This window comes from Denticeps clupeoides, chromosome 5 (genome assembly GCF_900700375.1).
Source record: "Denticeps clupeoides chromosome 5, fDenClu1.1, whole genome shotgun sequence".
NCBI classification, from domain to species: Eukaryota; Metazoa; Chordata; class Actinopteri; order Clupeiformes; family Denticipitidae; genus Denticeps; species Denticeps clupeoides.
Window position 1 is genome coordinate 32,855,524 of NC_041711.1, and position 18,762 is coordinate 32,874,285.

The following is an 18,762-nucleotide window of genomic DNA, read 5'->3' on the forward strand; positions in this document are numbered from 1 at the left end:
ACCGTCACCCCCCCCCCCCCCCCCCCCCCCCCCCCCACACCCCCAAAACGTGGCGCCGCTCGCGCTTTTTACCGACAAAAAAAAAAAAAGTCGAAACGTGTAAACAGCACAGGCGACAGGTGCTGACGTCACAATGGACGCCCGGGGGGGACAATAATAATAATAATAAAAAAACCAACGATCTGCGCCCTATTATTTCTGTCACAGTGCTGGGCGGCGTGTCTCCTCCAAAACAAAAGCACGCGTCCCTCTCGCTGGTGCTCCTGGCCGGGTGGGAGTGGGAGTGGGAGCGAAATTTACCCACCGTGGATCGTGTTTTCTTGTCCTGTGTGTGCGTGTGTGTGTGGTTTTTTTTTTTTCATTTTCGTTTTCAGTATAAATAATTAAAAATAAAGAGATAGAAACGAAGGGAAAAAAAGGGGGACAGTTCATTGTACCGGCGTCTGGACCCCGTGGTGGGGCGGCGTGTCCCCGTACACATCCTCGGTCCCCGGCAGCGCGCCGCCGGGAGGCGTCATGCGTTTCTCTTTCTGTCTCCTGTTACAAAACCAAACCCGGACCACCTCCTTCTCCAGCTGCAAGCTGTCCGCCAGCGACGTAATCTCCGAGGCGGCGGGTTTGGGACACTTGAGGAAATGGCTCTCCAGAGCCCCCTTGACGGTCACCTCGATGGAGGTGCGCTTTTTCCTCTTCCTCCCCTGCGCCGCGATCTTGTCCAAGCTCGTGGGGCTGCCGGACGTGGAGTCGGCCTCCTCCAGCCACTTGTTCAACAAGGGCTTGAGCTTGCACATGTTCTTGAAGCTGAGCTGCAGGGCCTCGAACCTGCAGATGGTGGTCTGGGAGAAGACGTTTCCGTACAGCGTGCCCAGCGCCAGCCCCACGTCCGCCTGCGTGAAGCCCAGCTTGATCCTCCGCTGCTTGAACTGCTTGGCGAACTGCTCCAGGTCGTCGGAGGTCGGCGTGTCCTCGTCCGAGTGGTCGTGGTGGCCCTGGTGCTGCTGCTGGTGCTGCTGCTGCTGCTGCTGGTGCTGCTGCTGCTGCGTGGACGCCGCGTGTCCGTGGTCGCTGAGGTGCGGGCTGTGGTGCTCCTCGTGCGCCTCGCGCAGGCCGTGGTGGTGCATCCCCTGCCCCCCGCCCGGGACCAGGCCGTTCACGCCGAAGCCGGGCTGCGGGTACACGCCGGACGCCGCCATGCCGCTCCTCCACGCCCGCGCGTCGTGGTGGTTCCCGTGCGCCTGGTGCACCAGGTGCGGCGGCCGCGACGGCGGGTGCTGCAGAGCCCCGGGGCCGTGCATCTCGTCCCGGGCGCCGGCCGGGACCACGGGCTTGATGTCCTGCTCGCCGAGGGGACCGGGCGACCAGGCGGCCGCCTCCCCGTGCGACAGCGCCGTGATCCACTGGTGTGCGTGGCTGAGCGGGTGGCCGCCGCTCTGCAGCGGGTAGTCGCCCTGCAACAGGCTCTGCGCCTCCCGGTACGCCGCGGCTTGCTGCATGCCGCCGCTCTCCGCGCCGGAGCTGAGGATGCTGTAGTGATTGGATGCTGCGGTCGCCATGACTCCCGGAGCCGGACTGATGGCGCTTATTGAAGAAAGCGCGCATTTGACACTTACTCTTTCGCCACGGGCTCTCCGCCAAGCGGACGCGGCGGAGCGCACCTGAGCTCCGCCCCCCGGCGCCGCTGATTGGCCGCGGCGGCTTGACGGACGGCGCCGATTGGCCGCCGCCGCTTCTTAACGGACGCCAGCCCCCCTTCCCCCGAACAGAACCGGGAGTTCTGCGGCACGTCGGAGGCGCGGGGACGCGGCGGGTCGCGCCTCTTTTTTTAATTTTTTTATTCTATTTCTGAGATAGAACGCGGCGTCGGGGTTTGCGCTCGGAAAACGAGATTCGGACGAGGCGCCGGGCCCTCGGGGAACATACTAGAGACTTGGATCCTCTGAGAAAGTAACTAGGTGTCCTGTAAGTACAATTTGGCCCCACAGTTCACCACGTTATCCCGAGAGTGCAGCACAATGGAACTAATACTGCTTTCTAGCAACTAATTACATTTTTATAAACCTAATATGTAATAAACACGAAGGGTTCATCTGAATTATTGTTTTTTGGGGGTCTGTTTTTTTTTTATTGAATACCGAACAATATGAATATGGAAATTAGTTATGCGCTTTCGAAGTGATGAGGTCGTTCGAAACGATATGAGTACACTAAAGACAGTGAAAACTGGGTGTGAAATGTAGCTTTAATTTATAGTAAAATAACCCTGTGATACTTTTAAAATCGTATAATAATCATGTTCTTGTTTTGAATGAAGCATTATATGAAATAGCTCGGAAAAAAGAATCCCTTTTAAAACTAGTGGGCGCGGCGACAGAGCCCGAACTGTGATGACGTCACTGCCCGAGGCTCATTCGAAGTTCATCCTGAGTTAAAACTGCGTGTACGAGTTTATGGGCCTCCGGCCTGTTCACCTCACGTGGCCCGTGACAATTATTATTCTGCGTTTAAAAAACCCACAAAACCCATGATGATCCAGGTCCAGACATTCATCTAGTTTTCGTAGATTGAGTGGCATTAATACATTTTTTTTCATTTTCATATTATTTTTTATTGAATAACATAAAATCTTCACAAACACACACAACCCCAAATTGAATATGATAAAGTAAGATGTAACAGTAGAGTAATGGGGAAGACCGCCACTCCCAGGTCCAGCCGTGCAGGTGTCACAGGCGGCCCAGCTGTCGTCCCTCCCATGGATGTGACATTCCCCCTCAGCACCGCCGGTTGCCATAGCGAGGAGCAGCTCTGCCCCCCCCCACCCCCCGCTCCTTATATCTAAAGAGCCATTTAGAACGGCGCTCACGGCGGACAAAGGCCCGGGGCGCGACTGTGGCCGGGGGGGGGGTCACTCTGTTAAACACTCAGTGCGGTAAATAACAGGAGAAAAAGTTCCGAGTGACACGCCACGGGGTTACAGAAAGGTTTTTATAGATAATCAGAAAAAACCCGAAGACAAAACAGATCATCGTGTGTTCGTGACATGCAAATTAAAAGAACGATTTTATGGGCCGTTTTAACAGCGTGCACGTAAAAAAAAAAGCGCGTTACGTAACGATGCTACTGCGCAGGCCCAACACTACGCCACGTAACTACAGGGCTACAGGAATGACATCTCGAAGAACAAAGTGAAACTTCCAAATGAAGTTTTACCCCCCCCCCCCCCCCTTCCCCCTCTCGTCCAATGTTCCGTAACGAATAACGGTCGCTGCGCCCAGTCACGTGAACAAAGGAAACTGGCCTATCAGAGGCCGGGGGGGGGGCGGCGGTCAGGAAAGCGTCGTTGTGGCGTAACACCGAAACCAGCCAAATCAAAAGAACATTTGCGGCAATTAGGGCCGTAATTCGCGGAATTACCACGTCGCCACAGCGGCTTTATCGAGTCGTGTTGGGGGACGAGGCGCGCGCATTACTTTAATGGCGTAATATGCAAACTACGGCTCGTCCAATTACATGGCTTAACAACGCATAAATGATGCGGGGCTTGTTATTTGGGCCGCGGACCCCCATCCACCTCCGAGCTCCAGGAGCCGCTGCCAAACTACATTTAAGGGAATAAAAATTAATGACGGAGAATCTGAGCGTTAAATTAACAGTAATTATATGACCCGCATGCTGTAAAGATTCCATTTTTTATGCTCTAATTAGGTAACTGTCTCCTCATACATCAGCGCAGTTCCCAGTGCGGGCGGTCATGTTCAAATACTGATGCAAAGTAATTAATTCCATTTCGGAAAGACACGCTTTAAGTAACGGAGCAGCAGAAGGGGGCTCGGATTGAGGAGGCGGCTTCCGGCCTTTCAGCCCTGGAGCCTCGGACCCTGCGCCGTTGGACATGCGCCGTTGTGCTGTAGATCGTCTGTATGTCCGACGCAGCCTTGCTTCATGTTCACGCACATGTTCGCCTCGACAAGCTAGGAGAGGAAACCTACTGCGGGTCGGCCTTAAATGAAAAAAGAGTGACGTCACCACGCGACGTAAACGTAACGTGAGTGTATATGCATGTATATTTGTGTGTGTGTGTGTGTATATATATCTATATCTATCTATCTATCTATCTATCTATCTATCTATCTATCTATCTATCTATCTATATATATATATATACATACACACATACACACTCACGTTACATTTACGTCGTGACGTCACAATATATATATGCACACACACACATACACACACATACTCACGTTACATTTACGTCGTGACGTCACACACACTATATATATATATATATATATATACACACACACACACACACATACACACACACGCACACACAGACATACAGACACATATACTAACTATATAAATAAGTTATATCTAAGCGAAATAAAATGTTATAAAGAAGGAACCCGCACTTTGGTGGACAGGTCCCCTCCTCCATCTGGCTTCTGGAGATCTAAAGAAGTCCTGACACTCCGAGTCGCCTCGCTTTTGTCGGCCTCCGTAATGAGTGTGTATGTGTGTGTGTGTGTGGAGGGTTCGGGGGTGGCTGGGTGGGACGCTTGAGGTACAGGGACACCCCCCTCCCCCCTCTAGATCTGGCCAAGGAGGCCTTGCACTCAGAATGGCGTTTCAATGCAATTAGTCCGCACAAAAGCTTCGTTAAATTTGCACCCCTCTGAAAGTTGGCCGCCATTGTGGCTGAAGAGACCACCCCGGTGAATAAAAAAGGAGAGGTGGGCGTTGGAGGATTACTTTAAATTCCATCGAGCAGAGCTGACCGAAGGGAAGCACTCTGGGGGTGACCCGACAGGTCTCCCCCACACCAGGCGTCTGGTTTCGGGGACCCACTTCGCAGCGCAGCAACAGCGCCGCCTCGGTTACCCCGTGATCCGCGGGGTTCGACCCGGTCGTTCGCTCTCAATAAAAGTCGGAGAATTCGCAGAACACGCCCCGCCCCGCCCCGCCCCGCCCCGCCCCTCTGCGCAGAGCGACGTGCGCGCTCCCGCGGCCCCATCGCTCATGTGCGGCTCGATTAGCCCCACGTGCCTCGTTCCTCAAACGCGGGAGGCGAGCAGATGGCGGGAGACGCGCCGCGTTACGAGTCTGCGGCGGAATGTAACGCGCGTCTAATTGAAACATCAATATTGCTGCGTCGATACGGGGGGGTGGGGTGGGGGTGTGGGGTGTCGGGGTCCTGTGGGGAACTTTATCCAGGACACACACATACACACACAGACATATATATACACACAGACACATGCACACACACAGACACACACACACCCGCACACACACACATACACACAGACCTATATATACACACAGACATATGCACACACGCATACACACACAGACATATATATATATATATATATATATATATATATACACACACACACACACACACACACACAGACAGACAGACATATATATACACAGACACATGCACACACACAGACACACACACACACCCGCACACACACACATACACACAGACCTATATATACACACAGACACATGCACACACACAGACACACACACACACCCGCACACACACATACACACAGACCTATATATACACACAGACACATGCACACACGCATACACACACACAGACATATATATGTGTATATATATATATATATACACACACACACACACACACACACACACACACACACACAGACATATATATATATATATACACAGACACATACATACACATATACACAGACACACTCACACCCGCACACACACACATACACACAGACATATATATACACACAGACACATGCACACACGCACACACACACACACACACACAGACATATATATATATATATATATATATATATACACACACACACACAGACACATACATACACATATACACAGACACACACACACTCACATACACAGACACACACACACACACAGCAATTAAAATGGATCTATACACATTGTCTGACGGAAATAGTCATCATTTTCTTTAATTTTCATTTAGGTTCCCGAAAGTCCTACACAGTTGACCCTCTATGTTTTGTTGTTGTTTGTTTGCTGCTGTGAAAAGTGATGCAGTTTCATGTGTATATCTTTTTTTTTTTTTGTTAATAATTTTTATTGGTAAATTCCAGACACCGTGTGATTTATTTCCTGCTGACTGGTGAGCCAGAGCATGTGAACGCATGTACAATTTACATGAAATTTCAATAAATAGAAGGCAAAACATACATAAAACATACAAATTCAATCTCACGATGTTTAACCCGATAGCAGTTCGGCTGCTTACGTGACATTTCTGGCCAGCATTTGGCTAATTATCTGTGCGCCTGTCTGCGCATGTTTAGTAGCTGAAGGCACATTTTGTGATTGTCCTGCAGGGGTCTGCTGTGATGGGCGAAACTCACGAGAGACGACGGTTGTCGGTCAAATCTGAGCAAAGGCCACAGCGACTGGACAGAATGTCGAATTCACACAGGCTGGCCGAATTTGCGTTAAACGTGGTGATTGAAACGTGGTGAAATCCTAAAGGGGCTGCAGTATGAAGCACATTTTACTCAAATCACTCGGCTGAAAAAAAAAAAAAAAAAAAAAACGTGGCTTCTGTTTACTTTTGCATATTTAATAAATGGACGTTTTGCACTATTGCATAACTTGAATGTGCTACATTTTGCACTGAGGCACTTTACATCATAAAGAAATAGCACGAGAGCACTTGAATTAAATAGCGAAGCCTCCGCCCTGTCCAAGTTGCACCTCGCAGACCTCAGGCCCGTCCTTCCTCTGGAAGCCCTGCAGAGTCCAGGAGAGGAGGGGGAACATGAAGAGGGCCGTTAATCAGAACGAACCAATCGACGCACATCAGTTCTGAGTTCTTGGCATCACCGCAGCATGCCAACACGTAACTGTACCGCAACAGGGAGTGGGACAGAACACACGCTAACTCGCAGGGACCGACTCTCCCACTGAGACCCGTACAGGAGTCAGCCACGTCCCACACTATCCCGGAGATTATTCCAGAGTTTCGGCTTGAGCGAGGCACTAATATGTTGCCCTGATAAAAAAACCACACAGATCTGGGTGAAGTGCTGTGCTCGGTACACGAGTGTAAACACACTCACACACACTCACACACACCCACCAACCGGCCTCTGTTCACTTTCGTCCAGGAAGGACATAAAATATTTCCCCTTTTCCAATTCATCTGAGATGTTTATTTCCCACAGACTCCCCACTGCGAAGGCCCTCCCCCACCCCACGTCTACCCCCCCCCCCCCCCCCACCTCTATACTCCATGACAGCCCCCCATCACCCCTTACTTACAATGGATCAAACAAAGGACATCATTTGTTGGCCAAGTCTTTTCTGAGCCCCTCTCTCAGCTCTGCATACCAATCCAATACAGCCCAAGGAAAAAGAAAGAAAGAAAGGAAGAAAGGAAGGAAGGAAGGAAGAAAAAAACCTGAGCTCTGCGCCTGCACCGGGGTTGGAAGGTCTGTTTGCCTCTCCGTCAAGCATCGATTTATCCTTCTCTCCAATTTATTTCTCCTCCACGCTTCTGCGATCCATACGGATGTGCCTCTGGGGGAGCAGGCGGAGGAGAGACGCGTTCTTCCCGAGCCAACACACCCTAACACTGATAAACCTCCCCTCGAACACAGACCAATATGTACCCAACACATCAGCCGCAGAGGCTACAGCTTCCAGCAACCTCACCCATGCAATGGGCCGTCTCATTGCCCTCAGCGTGGAGGTTGCATGTTCTCTTCATCTTCAAGCTCTGGCCAACCGGTGGACTGAGAGACACTTTCATCCTGTGGTGAGGATGGATGTGTGTTTACATGAATGTTCACCTGATGTTGAAGGTAAAAAAAAACCCTGTTCACCCACAAGTGTCTGTTGAGGTAAGTCTCTATCAATACTATTCTTCTTCACCATCATGGTGGATGGGGCTCATTCAGTCGTTCCCCAGATGATCCACTGAACTGAGGTCTGGGATTTGACTGGCTTGGGCAGAACATTAACCTTTTCCAGCATTGATTTTGTGGGAGTTTCAGGTCACCGTCCTGTTGGAACATGAATCTTCCTTCAACTCCCTTTGCTCTTCCAGATCTCGGCAAGTGTTTTTTTTTTTTTTTTTTTCCAGTTCCATCAGTTTCTCCTCGTCCTTGATTTTCTGCCGTTAAAAAAAAGCATCCGTAAGGCATGATGCCCCTGCTGCCGTGTTCACAGTTGGGACAGGGCTCTCAGTGTTATATGCTGAGTTAGGTCTGCACAAAGCAGACCAGCAAGTTCAATTTTGGACTCATCAGACCGTGGAGTCTTCAAACTGCTGAGTCTCCAATATGCCTGTGGGCACCAGCCAAGGTGTGATATGGTTTTCATTTTTTTTTTATTAAAAACAAAGGCTGCACGTCCATGCAAGTCAGATTTATTTGCTGCGCGTGCTGCTGTTGCCTCATCCACGCTTTTGTCCATTTTGTCCATTGTCCAAGACATCGACCCCCGGCGGCAGATTCCTGTCATGGGCAGATTGAATTGAGCCGATTTTCTTATAACACGACCCTGATTCGACCTTATGTCCTTCTGAAAGGTTCCTCAGTCTTCATGGTGCAGTCTCCGGGTGGTAATTGTGAAATGATGTGAAATGCACCAGCCCCACAAATACATCCCCATAAATTAATTCCATAACGCAATCCCGAAATCAGCACACTTTCTGTCAGATATACTAATATTTCTGAATATTGGCAATGAATCCCAATTATCGTTAATGTCCAGTTTATGTTACTACATGTAATAGATTGAAAACGGTCATTCATTCAAAATTAAGATGCTTTTCAGGAACATAAAAAACATGCCAAAAAACAACTTTACTTTGAGCATATAAGAAGTTTAGGTTTTCTTGAATTAAATAATGCTGTAGTATGTCCATATTGTATTAAGTTTTTTTCAATTGTTCACTCCTATTCATCGCACAGGAGTTGAATGCGAGCGGGTTTTCATTTAGTTCCGGCTGAACCCTGGCCTTGCGTGATCATCATCATTCTTGACAGGCCTGCAAAGCTAAACTGAGGACGGGGACAGAAGGTACCAGCAAGACACTAGGTTGTAATTTCATTTAAAGTTCCCTCGGCTGCCGAAGCGCCTGCGGCGGTGAGATCACTGCCACTGAGGGAGGCTGAGGGCCACATTCATGTCCCTCACATGGCTTAAATAACAGAGCTGTGGTGACTGGTGGCACGTGGGACGTGTGGGACACCTGAAGTTGATCAATGCAGATTTGTCCAGGGGAAATTGAAATCCATAGGAAATTAGACGACGTCAATGATTTATTGGAATACTAAATCACTCAGCGTGATCCGCGCTGTCGCGTGCCTTCCGCGGGCGCGGGGCGGGGATTCCTCGGCCCTTCTCCCTCCATCCGCAAAACCCTCTGGACGGTGTCCTGGGTACCTGTCCCACAGGTATGGCCTGTCGCCCGGGAGACGCTGAGAGGTCCCCATGGAAACGAAACTCTGTGGGGAGGCCCTGTGTGGGGCTCATTGGAGAGGAGAGGCAGGAAACAGAATGGAGGTTGAATGTGTGTGTGTGTGTGTGTGTGTGTATCTTTAAGCAGAAGCAGAACGTCTGTGTCTAAGATAGACAAAAGCTGCAATAGGTAGTTTTGGCAATGTGCTTTCCGTGATAAAGCGAGTGCAAGAGAAAAAAGGACGTGGTGAGAGTTGCAGGGGACTGAAAGGAGAAAGACGGAGTGAGACAAAGAGAAGAGAGTTCAAACTCAGTTAAATAATAGGTTGGCCATTCGCGGGACCCACCATTCCATCCATACTTGTTTTGTCCAGATTTAATTGCTTTTTTTCTTCAAGACCAGAACTGGAGGACAAAAAAAAAAAAAAAAAAAAAAGACAACAAACCACACAAATATGGCACAGGCAGCAGCTAATGGAGAGGGTGTAATTGTGAATGGAGGTATTCATCTGGCGATGCGGCTGGTAAATTGCGGCAGACAATGCCGGCGAGAGGATGCTCAGATCGCCGCTCAGAGACTGAGGAGTAATTGCTCCTCCGCAGAGACGGAGAGAAGAAATGAGAGAGGAAAGGAGGGGACGGGAGGAGGGCAGATCGGGGATGGGGAAGGAGATGGGGGAGTGGGAGACAATCTTGTGGGAAGAGGCGGAGAGGGAGAAGGAGATGGGGGAGGAGGATGGTGGGTTGTATAGGAGCTGAAACAGCATCTCAGTACTGATGGGTTCACTGTACACAAATACTCACGCTCGGTACCGGCAGCTATGCCGTGTCACAGAGGTCATGACCCGACATCCAGTCAACAAATGAGCAGGTTCAGGCTTCTAGAGTATATTGAAGTCATGATATCAGACGTGCAGTTCATGATACAGCTGCACTGGAATGCTGCAATCAATTAGATTTATTACATTTGTGCAAATATTATTACAAATGGTAGCTTTCTGGGTTTTCTTCCGAACGAACATATTTCAAAACTGTATGTCACACAGTTGGATAAATGATCCAGTTTATATAACTTCGTTATAATTTATTTGCTTGTGTACAATCCCAGTTACATATAATCCAACACACACCCACACACCCACACAAATAGCATAACACACCAATCAGCACAACAGCACTCCCATCACAGAGGAACATCGGGCAACAACAACTCACATCATCACAACTACATCATCGCCACAATTCAGCTCTCCTTCAGAACAAACGGCTACACAGCAGAACCACACAGAACCACACAGAGGAACAGGGAACGTGTGATTGTCTCCAAGGTCTACAGAATGACATGAGCTGCTCCTTGATCCGGCGAGGTTGAGCCCCCCACCCCCCCCCCCACACACACACACACGCACACACACACTCTTCATGTAGATGTGTTGACCTATTGTGTTGATTTCCATAAACTGCAATAACGGAGCAGACAGTCACGCGCTGATTACGGTTCTGTCTGACTGTAGCTGTAAGAAACCTGCAGGGGCACTTGGGGATGTGAGCTGCCACCCTGTCACACTTGGAAGTGAGTGAATGTGTGCGCGAGTGGGCGTGCATGAGGAAATAAGGACAGATAGGAGAGGTGAAACAATTTAAGAGTTTGTCACACTGTACCAGCACAGCGAGCACGCACACTCACATGCACACACTCACACTCACACACGAGTCAGATAGGGTCAGGCAGTAATTGCACATCACCCCCTCTTCCTCACCCAGCAGTGACCTCAGTGGGACTCTGCCTACACCCTGAACGTGTGATGCTCCAGCAGATTGAAAAAGAGCAGGAGACGCTCTGTTTTTTATTCACTGCTGGTAGAACAAAGGTCACCACATGACTTTTTTGCTCCAATGTACAGTCAGTAATGCTTCTGATTGGTTGAGCAGGACCTAAGACATGATCAAGCGCTCAGTAACAGCACACCGCTGGGATTACCTCACTGGAACTCTACATACATGCATCACAAGGTACTTTAATGTCGCTTCTGCCGATATGTTGCTAGGCAACCGTACCCTGGTAATGATCTTAATTACATGCCTAAAGAATTGTTGGAATTATCACAATTGAATACTGTTTATTGGCTATTAGTGTATTTAATTGTGCTTATATCACAACGGTTTGAAAATGGCAATATACCTCTTGAGACCAATGATGGGTTAATGCTGTCATATAAAAAAAAGGCTTATGCTATAATAATAATAATAATAATAATAATAATAACAATAATACTATTGATATTTATTGTAATGTGTTTTGTGCCTCAGCCTGACCTGTGAGGGTTATGGGGGCTTATAACGCCGATCACCGGTTCCTCCCCCAGTCCTTCATACACTGCAGCGTGGGTTGAGTTCTGAGCCACAGATTAAATTTAATCTCAGCCTAATCCCAACTCTCAAAGAGTCGGTGTGGCAGCCTTGGCTTCTCACAACTGGGTGATGAAAAGCATATTTACCTCGGACGTACTCTTCTTTTTAGAGGATTTAAGAGTATATTTTTGGTGATCTGGGTGTGTTGTGCAGCAGCAGCAGCAGCAGCAGCGTGGCAGGGAGAGGAATCGCAGCGAGGCAGGAACATCGATTTGTTTTCGGTAAATAAACAGCTGGACGGCGGAGGCGGATCGATACCCTCGCCCGCCGCCGCCGCCACCGCGAAGATGGCCTCTTGTTGAGTAAATGCGGTTCACTTCCTACAGGCCTAGATTTGCCTGGGTATTTATGAATGATTATTAATTATGGGCAGGTCTGCGGTGTCTGGATATGCATCAGGATACATGCAGCATCTGTTTGTCAAGTAAATGGCGCGTATGATGTCTGCTGAGAAAACGAGGCCGGCGAGGCCATCCATTGCGAACCGGCCGCAGAGAGGCGCGGAGGCGCTTTCATAAGCGCGCAGGAGCGACAGATTCATCGAGGGAGATTATGGGAGATGGATGGTGGTGTGGAGGGAGAGTGAGATTAAGAGAAGGAGAGATTGCGGGAGATATATGGCGGCGGAATGAGAGAAATTACAATAAGAAAGGAGCGATAGGAGAGGGGCGAGCGGGAGATAGCGGGGCGTGCCAGAGCTCTTGCTGTGTGTACATATGTAAAACAGCGGGAACTCAGCAGTGTGTGTGACTCTGGCGCCGGCTCATCCCGGCTCCTCCGCACTTCCTCCAGACCATCAATCATTCACAACGGGCCCGTGATGGCCCTGTCCCCTTGCGGAGAGCCCTGTCCCCACGGGGGGGGCACCGCACCCCAACTCTTCCGCCGACCGAGGTTCACGTTCGGCTGCCTAACAACCAGAAAGAAATACCCACACACGGGTGTTCGGATCGCTTGATCTCCCACAACTCATTATGCATGGAGATCTATGCAAATGTATGCACCTCCTCAAATCCACCTTGGGCCAGTTTGTGTGTGTGTGTACAGGAGTGTGTGTGAGCAGGTTGTGCATGGGCCACGCATGTGTGTGTGTTCGTTGTCTGTGATCCCCGTACCGCTGGATGTTGTTGGTATTTCTCTGGTCCGCTGGGGTTGAGTGCGAGGCTCCAGATGTGCTGCTGTGGAGGTGTGTTTGTGTAAATATGTGATCTGTCACTCACACACTGGCCAGGTGGCTGCTGCAGGCCCTGCATTTCCTCTACCATGGGGAAAAAGGTCCCCAATCCCCAGAGAGCGAAGCCCCCGATCCCTGGCGGTGTGCTGAGGCCTGCTCACCGGGCGTGGGTGGCAGCTAGGGACGGTGTGGGTGGTCAGTGGCTGCTGATCAGTAGGAGGGGGGAGCTTCACTGCTAAGCAAAGTAGTCTTGACAACCCAGTTAGTTAATAACACAGTAATAAAACAATTATACAATGTGAACTACATCTACAGTGACAAAAATTAGTAACAGAATAAGTTGAGCTGTCTGTGGTGCTGATTCGTGGGGTGTTAAAGGAAAAATGTATTTATAGGAAAACATCTGAGGAGTTTTTTTTCCAGTGTCACTGCAGTCAAAAAAAAAGTTGTCGTGAAATCACTATTTACATTTACAGCATTCATCAGACGCCCTTATCCAGAACGACTTACAATCAGTAGTTACAGGGACAGTCCCCCCCTGGAGACACTCAGGGTTAAGTGTCTTGCTCAGGGACACGATGGTAGTAGTGGGGCAGTGTGGCCTAGCGGTTAAGGAAGCGGCCCCGTAATCAGAAGGTTGCCGGTTCGAAGGTGCCACTGAGGTGCCACTGAGCAAAGCACCGTCCCCACACACTGCTCCTCGGGCCCTTGTCATGGCTGCCCACTGCTCACTCAGGGTGATGGGTTAAATACAGAGGACAAATTTCACTGTGTGCACCGTGTGCTGTGCTGCTGTGTATCACATGTGACAATCACTTCACTTTCGGTAGTAAGTGGGATTTGAACCTGGGTCTTCTGGTTCATAGGCGAGTGTCTAACCCACTAGGCCACTACCTATTTCCATCTAATGTGTTTATTTATTTTGATCTTTGAAGTGATTGCCATTGTGAAGCACAGCCAGTACAACACACGGTGGCACAACGAAATGCGTCCTCTGCATTTAACCATCACCCTTGGTGAGCAGTGGGCAGCCATGCAAGGTGCCCGGGGAGCAGTGTGTGGGGACGGTACTTGGCTCAGTGGAACCTCAGTGGCACCTTTGCGGGTCAGGATTTGAACCTTACGATTACGGTTTGGCTTCCAATACCCGCTAGGTCACCACTGCCCCTGGTGCTTATGATGCTCATGTTAATGCAGGACCGAGACTAGTTCTCAAGGTGGATATCATACCCGACGCTGAAAGGTGGATTCTGGTTCTGATTCACACCCATGTACTCTCCTCTAGCCGTATCCTTCGCCGTGGTGGACCGTCAGTTGGCTCCTGTTGCTTATTTTGATGCTCCAATTCAATCCTGGCTCTTTTGCTGCATCACTCTCTGACAATTGTCATCATGACAAATCAATAAAAAAAACCTCTCCACCTGCTGGGGTCGGCCCCCTTGCTGTCCTTGAGTGAAAGCCTGCCTACCACTGGTGAAGTGTGACTAGTCAGTCTCTGAGTCAATTCGGCTCTAATTGCTTCACCTCGTTTTTGAGTACGGTAGCTGTTGATCATTTGCCATTAGTAATGAGGTAAGATCTTCTTCTCTGCCGAACGACTCTGTGGTGAAGAGGGTCTTTGTGTTAATGGGGATATCACCCGCCGATCGGCGTGCCGCTAATGACGGCTGTATACTGAGCAGCGCTGCTAAAGACGGCGCATCCCGCATTATCCACGGCTTCAGCATTGGCGCAGTGTTTTCCAGCTCGCCGTGTGAAAGTGTTACCGCGCGGCGTCTCTGACTCTGTTAATGAGTGTCTCTGGTGTGTCGGAGTGGTGTGCGCATTCTGCCTGTGACACGCTGGGCCGCTGTAATTGGTCACAAAGGGGACAGTAAATCTGTAGGAGGGGGCTGGGGGGTGGGATGTGTCCCTTTCATCTCTCCAGCTTTGAGACCCTCTAAACCGCCAACTGTTTACAAGGCCCCATTTCCATTTATCTCCTCCCTACACACACACACACACACACACACACACACACACACACTGTTTGGCCTTGTCCCCAGTATTACTGTTCTTGGATCCATGTGACTGGGAGTGTTGCTGCTCATTGGGGAATAAGCAGTATTGTAAAATTTATCACATTTTTTTTTGCAGTTATTAAGTATGTTGTTTTAGTTTAGACCAAAATAAGAACTTAAGGACACAGAAAGGAATGCATGCATTTCTCTCTCTGTGTGTGTGTGTGTGTGTGTGTGTGTATCACGTCTTTATAGACATTTCAGAGGTCAGAGGCGGCCCGTTTTGGGTACGAGCCCAAGCCCCGAACCCGCGGATCAGTAAAACCAGACCCAGCACGGGATTATCCCTCCTCTGCCATTAAGCACGAGGAGCTGTGAATTGATTCCCACACTGAACACATGAGGACTGCAGCGGGCCAGAGCACAGGAATGAAAAGGAGAGAAAGAGAAGGTGGGGGTAGAAAAAGGGGCACGGGGATGAGGGGGTTGAGCCTTGAAAAGAGATTACCGTTCTGTGGCTGAAAGAGTGATGAGTAATGGCTGGGGCGCAAGAAAACAAAGAGGATGGAGTGAGAAAAGAACAAAAAAAAAGAGGAAAAGAGAAAGAACACAAAAGAAAATTAAACAACAGAGGAATGGAACGGCAGCTGTCAACACAAGACAGTTAAAGGGCTCCAACAGCAGGGTGGAAGAGTAAGGATCAATCAGCCAATACATGTTCCTAAATTAAAACTTTGAAAATGCTGTTCTGTTCTACTCTGTAATTTGGTGACCACATCAACAATAAAATAAATGATCTTATGGGGATACAATGTGTGGGATACAATGTGATTACAATGTGATTTCACCGATTTGCATATTAGGGACTGGCCCTGCTGCAGGAGACCGAATGCACATTGAGAAATGAAAATTTAGAACTGGACCTGGACAGTGCAGGTTCCTCGAGGCTCTTCTCTCCAGTGCTGCAATGTCATCATGGTCCACGTCCTCAGGCTGACGGTTGAGGTGTCGTGGTGGCCGGAGCCCAGCAGCATGCAGCATGTGCCAGATGGAGAGGTGAGCTGGATGGGGAGGTCACCGTGTCAAACACTGGCGATATTGACAGTCACCTGGTGGCACGGAGAATATGCAAGATCACAGGGACTCACCCAAACCAAAAGTTTTGTGTTGGGTAAATATGTTATTTTGGAAAAATTAATAGAGCTTTTTATATACATTTAAATAAATATAAATAGGAGAGATCATATTTGCACTTTATGCAAAACGAGTGTGTTGGGGGTGTAGACAGGAACATCATGACAGGAACATCATGCTGCACAGTTGGTGGTGTGGTGTATGTGTTGAGAATGTCACAGATCTCCAAGTGACTTGTATTACTGTAAAAACCAATACATCACTCATGTTTACTGCAGGTTTCCATGGAAACATATACATCTTGCAGAAATGCATGACAAATTTGCGCTCTTAAACCCCACGCCTACTTTGTAACACACAAACACACAAATGCACCCTTATGGCCACACAAAACAGGCATGTAAAGCCAGAGCTAGATGCTGAGTGTTTGACGTCTGCCCTGCATGTTCCAGAGCTCTGACCTTCCTGGTCTCCCTGCTGCAGCTCTCTCACCAGATGAGGACACTTATACACCCCCTGCCAGCAGCTCTCTGGATAATAAGGGGGTCACATAGTATTCCATCGGAATAGTATGTGACCCCTATCGGACGCTGGCCAGCGGTGGTCCTACAGTAATCTTCACAGATGCAGAGCATCTGCACATCTTACCTGAGAAGGGTCTTTTGTTGGGACTGGAGCTGCAGAGACTGCTGCACCTGCAACCTTGCAGCCAAAGCCAAAACTGCAAGTGAGAGAGAGAGAGAGAGAGAGAAAGAGAGCACAAGAGTGAAAAGACCTTTTTGAGGTAAAGGTGAAACAAGGACAGAGCAACATAAAAACCCTACCAAGATGATCAAATGCCACACAAATGACACAATCCAAGAAAGTGCAGTGTTTGAGGGTGAGTTTGACTGAGAACCAGTGAATGTTTATGACAGCGAGTGTATTTTTCTGTATGATTACAGCGAGTGATTGACTTTTTATGAGAGTGAGATTGTATGGGGGAGAACCAGTGAGTGAGTGATGTCAGTGTGTGAGTGAGTGACAGGGTGAGCATATATGAATGAGTCCGTATGAGAGGGAGCCAGAGAGTTTGTGCAAGAGTGAGTGTGCCGGCATGGAGTCTGGAGTCTGGGTGCTTGTATGAGATTGAGTGAATGAGTCTATATGAGCGAATGTGTGAGTGTGTATGAGGGGAAGTCCATTTCTATAACAAAAGAGGGTCTTAGCAGTTGTAGTGTATTCGTATATATATGTGTGTTTGTGTGCCTTCTCATGCTAGCTGTTTATTTCCCTCCCTGCTGCCTCCACGTCTGGGTTGTTAAAGGGCTCCTGAGCTCTCCAGCCACTCTAATGGACCCATATGAAGAGGCAACAAGTCATTTACAGGGATGATGTTGTCCTCTGACACAGCCACGTCCTATTATGTGCAGCAGAAAGGGGCGGGTTTGCGCTCCTATGACTGCTTTGAGAATTGATTTTAAGCAATGTACCATCGCAGACACTGTAATCAAGCACCATTATTCACTCTTAAGTAAAGTGCAGCGCGCACGGGGATACAAAGCCATGACTTCAGTTCAACTAAGCTTCTGCTAGCTGCCTGTCCTCCACATGCGAAAACACTCATGTAACAAACCACCTACATTCTCTTCTAAACAGATGCAAGAGAATTAGCTAGATGTAACAATTCAAGTGGATAAATAACGTGTGGCGGTAAAATGGCGCCTGACGGCTACAAAAAAGGGTGATTTTAAAGCCATTCGGTGAAGAAGCCCTTGAATGGCATCATCAAGACTCATGACCTCCCCTCACCAATCACACACCCCTTCAAATGTAAAGGAAGCAGAATAAAACGCTATTCATGCACGGCACAAAGACAGAGCTTCTGACAGGTACCACATTCTTACCGGTCTGCCCTCTCACATGTTCCCTCCTCCAACTCTTCATTAGGGATTCTGCTTATATGACGCTCTGATACAGTCAGTACTTACAGGGACAGTCCTCTCTAAGAGTCTAATTCAGGAACGCAACGGGAGTAAGTGGTGTTCAAATCTTCAATTTAGACACACATTACACCTGATATTGGACTAAAGTACTCCCTTAAAGGCATAGGCTTGGAAAGTGTGTGGTGTTGAAATGTAGCTTGTAACAGGCTAATGCTTATAGGGGACGTTAAAAACCGAGTCTGTTTCCGGAATAACCATTTAGCTATAAATTTTGTCTCAGACTAAAGTTTAATCTGTGTGAGAAACTGCTCCCTTAAGTTTTATTCTTGTTACAAATCCAAATGAAAAACTGAGCTGTTCGGTGCTGCAACTGTTCAAATTTTTGGCCACACACACGTCCTTCTTCCTACACACACAGAATGAAATAATTATGTCAATTACCTTTTGCCTTTTTCTTGCAAAAATCGTAGAATTATTTAACCATTTTTTTTTAATCAGGCTAAAGCACTGTCTACTGTACCGTACTCTTGACGTTTATAAGAGACATTTAATCAGATCCCTGCCATCAGAAGATGGTATCAAATCCAAATTCACATTCAGAGGAGAGGCAGAGCAGAGGCCGATTTTATTGGGACATTGT

At 48.6% G+C, this 18,762-nt stretch overlaps 1 protein-coding gene and 1 long non-coding RNA gene across 2 annotated transcripts; both read right to left on the reverse strand.

Annotated features, from left to right (window-relative positions):
- Positions 1–336: 336 nt before the first annotated feature.
- pou3f2b (POU class 3 homeobox 2b) lies at positions 337–1,636 on the reverse strand. Its single transcript, XM_028980497.1, has one exon. It carries the CDS (start codon positions 1,551–1,553, stop codon positions 429–431), a length of 1,125 nt encoding a protein of 374 aa, XP_028836330.1. The 5' UTR covers positions 1,554–1,636; the 3' UTR covers positions 337–428.
- A 4,977-nt stretch (positions 1,637–6,613) lies between these two features.
- On the reverse strand, positions 6,614–16,919 carry LOC114789759 (uncharacterized). The gene is made up of 3 exons (XR_003749717.1): positions 16,846–16,919; positions 15,987–16,172; positions 6,614–6,801 (listed from the first exon to the last, which is right to left on the reverse strand). It is a non-coding gene; the product is annotated as an uncharacterized LOC114789759 (long non-coding RNA).
- Between the last annotated feature and the right edge of the window lie 1,843 nt (positions 16,920–18,762).

What these genes read in the sequence shown, in the direction of transcription:
- pou3f2b (XM_028980497.1), bottom strand. Translation starts at nt 1,553, where the DNA reads ATGGCGACCGCAGCATCCAATCACTACAGCATCCTCAGCTCCGGCGCG.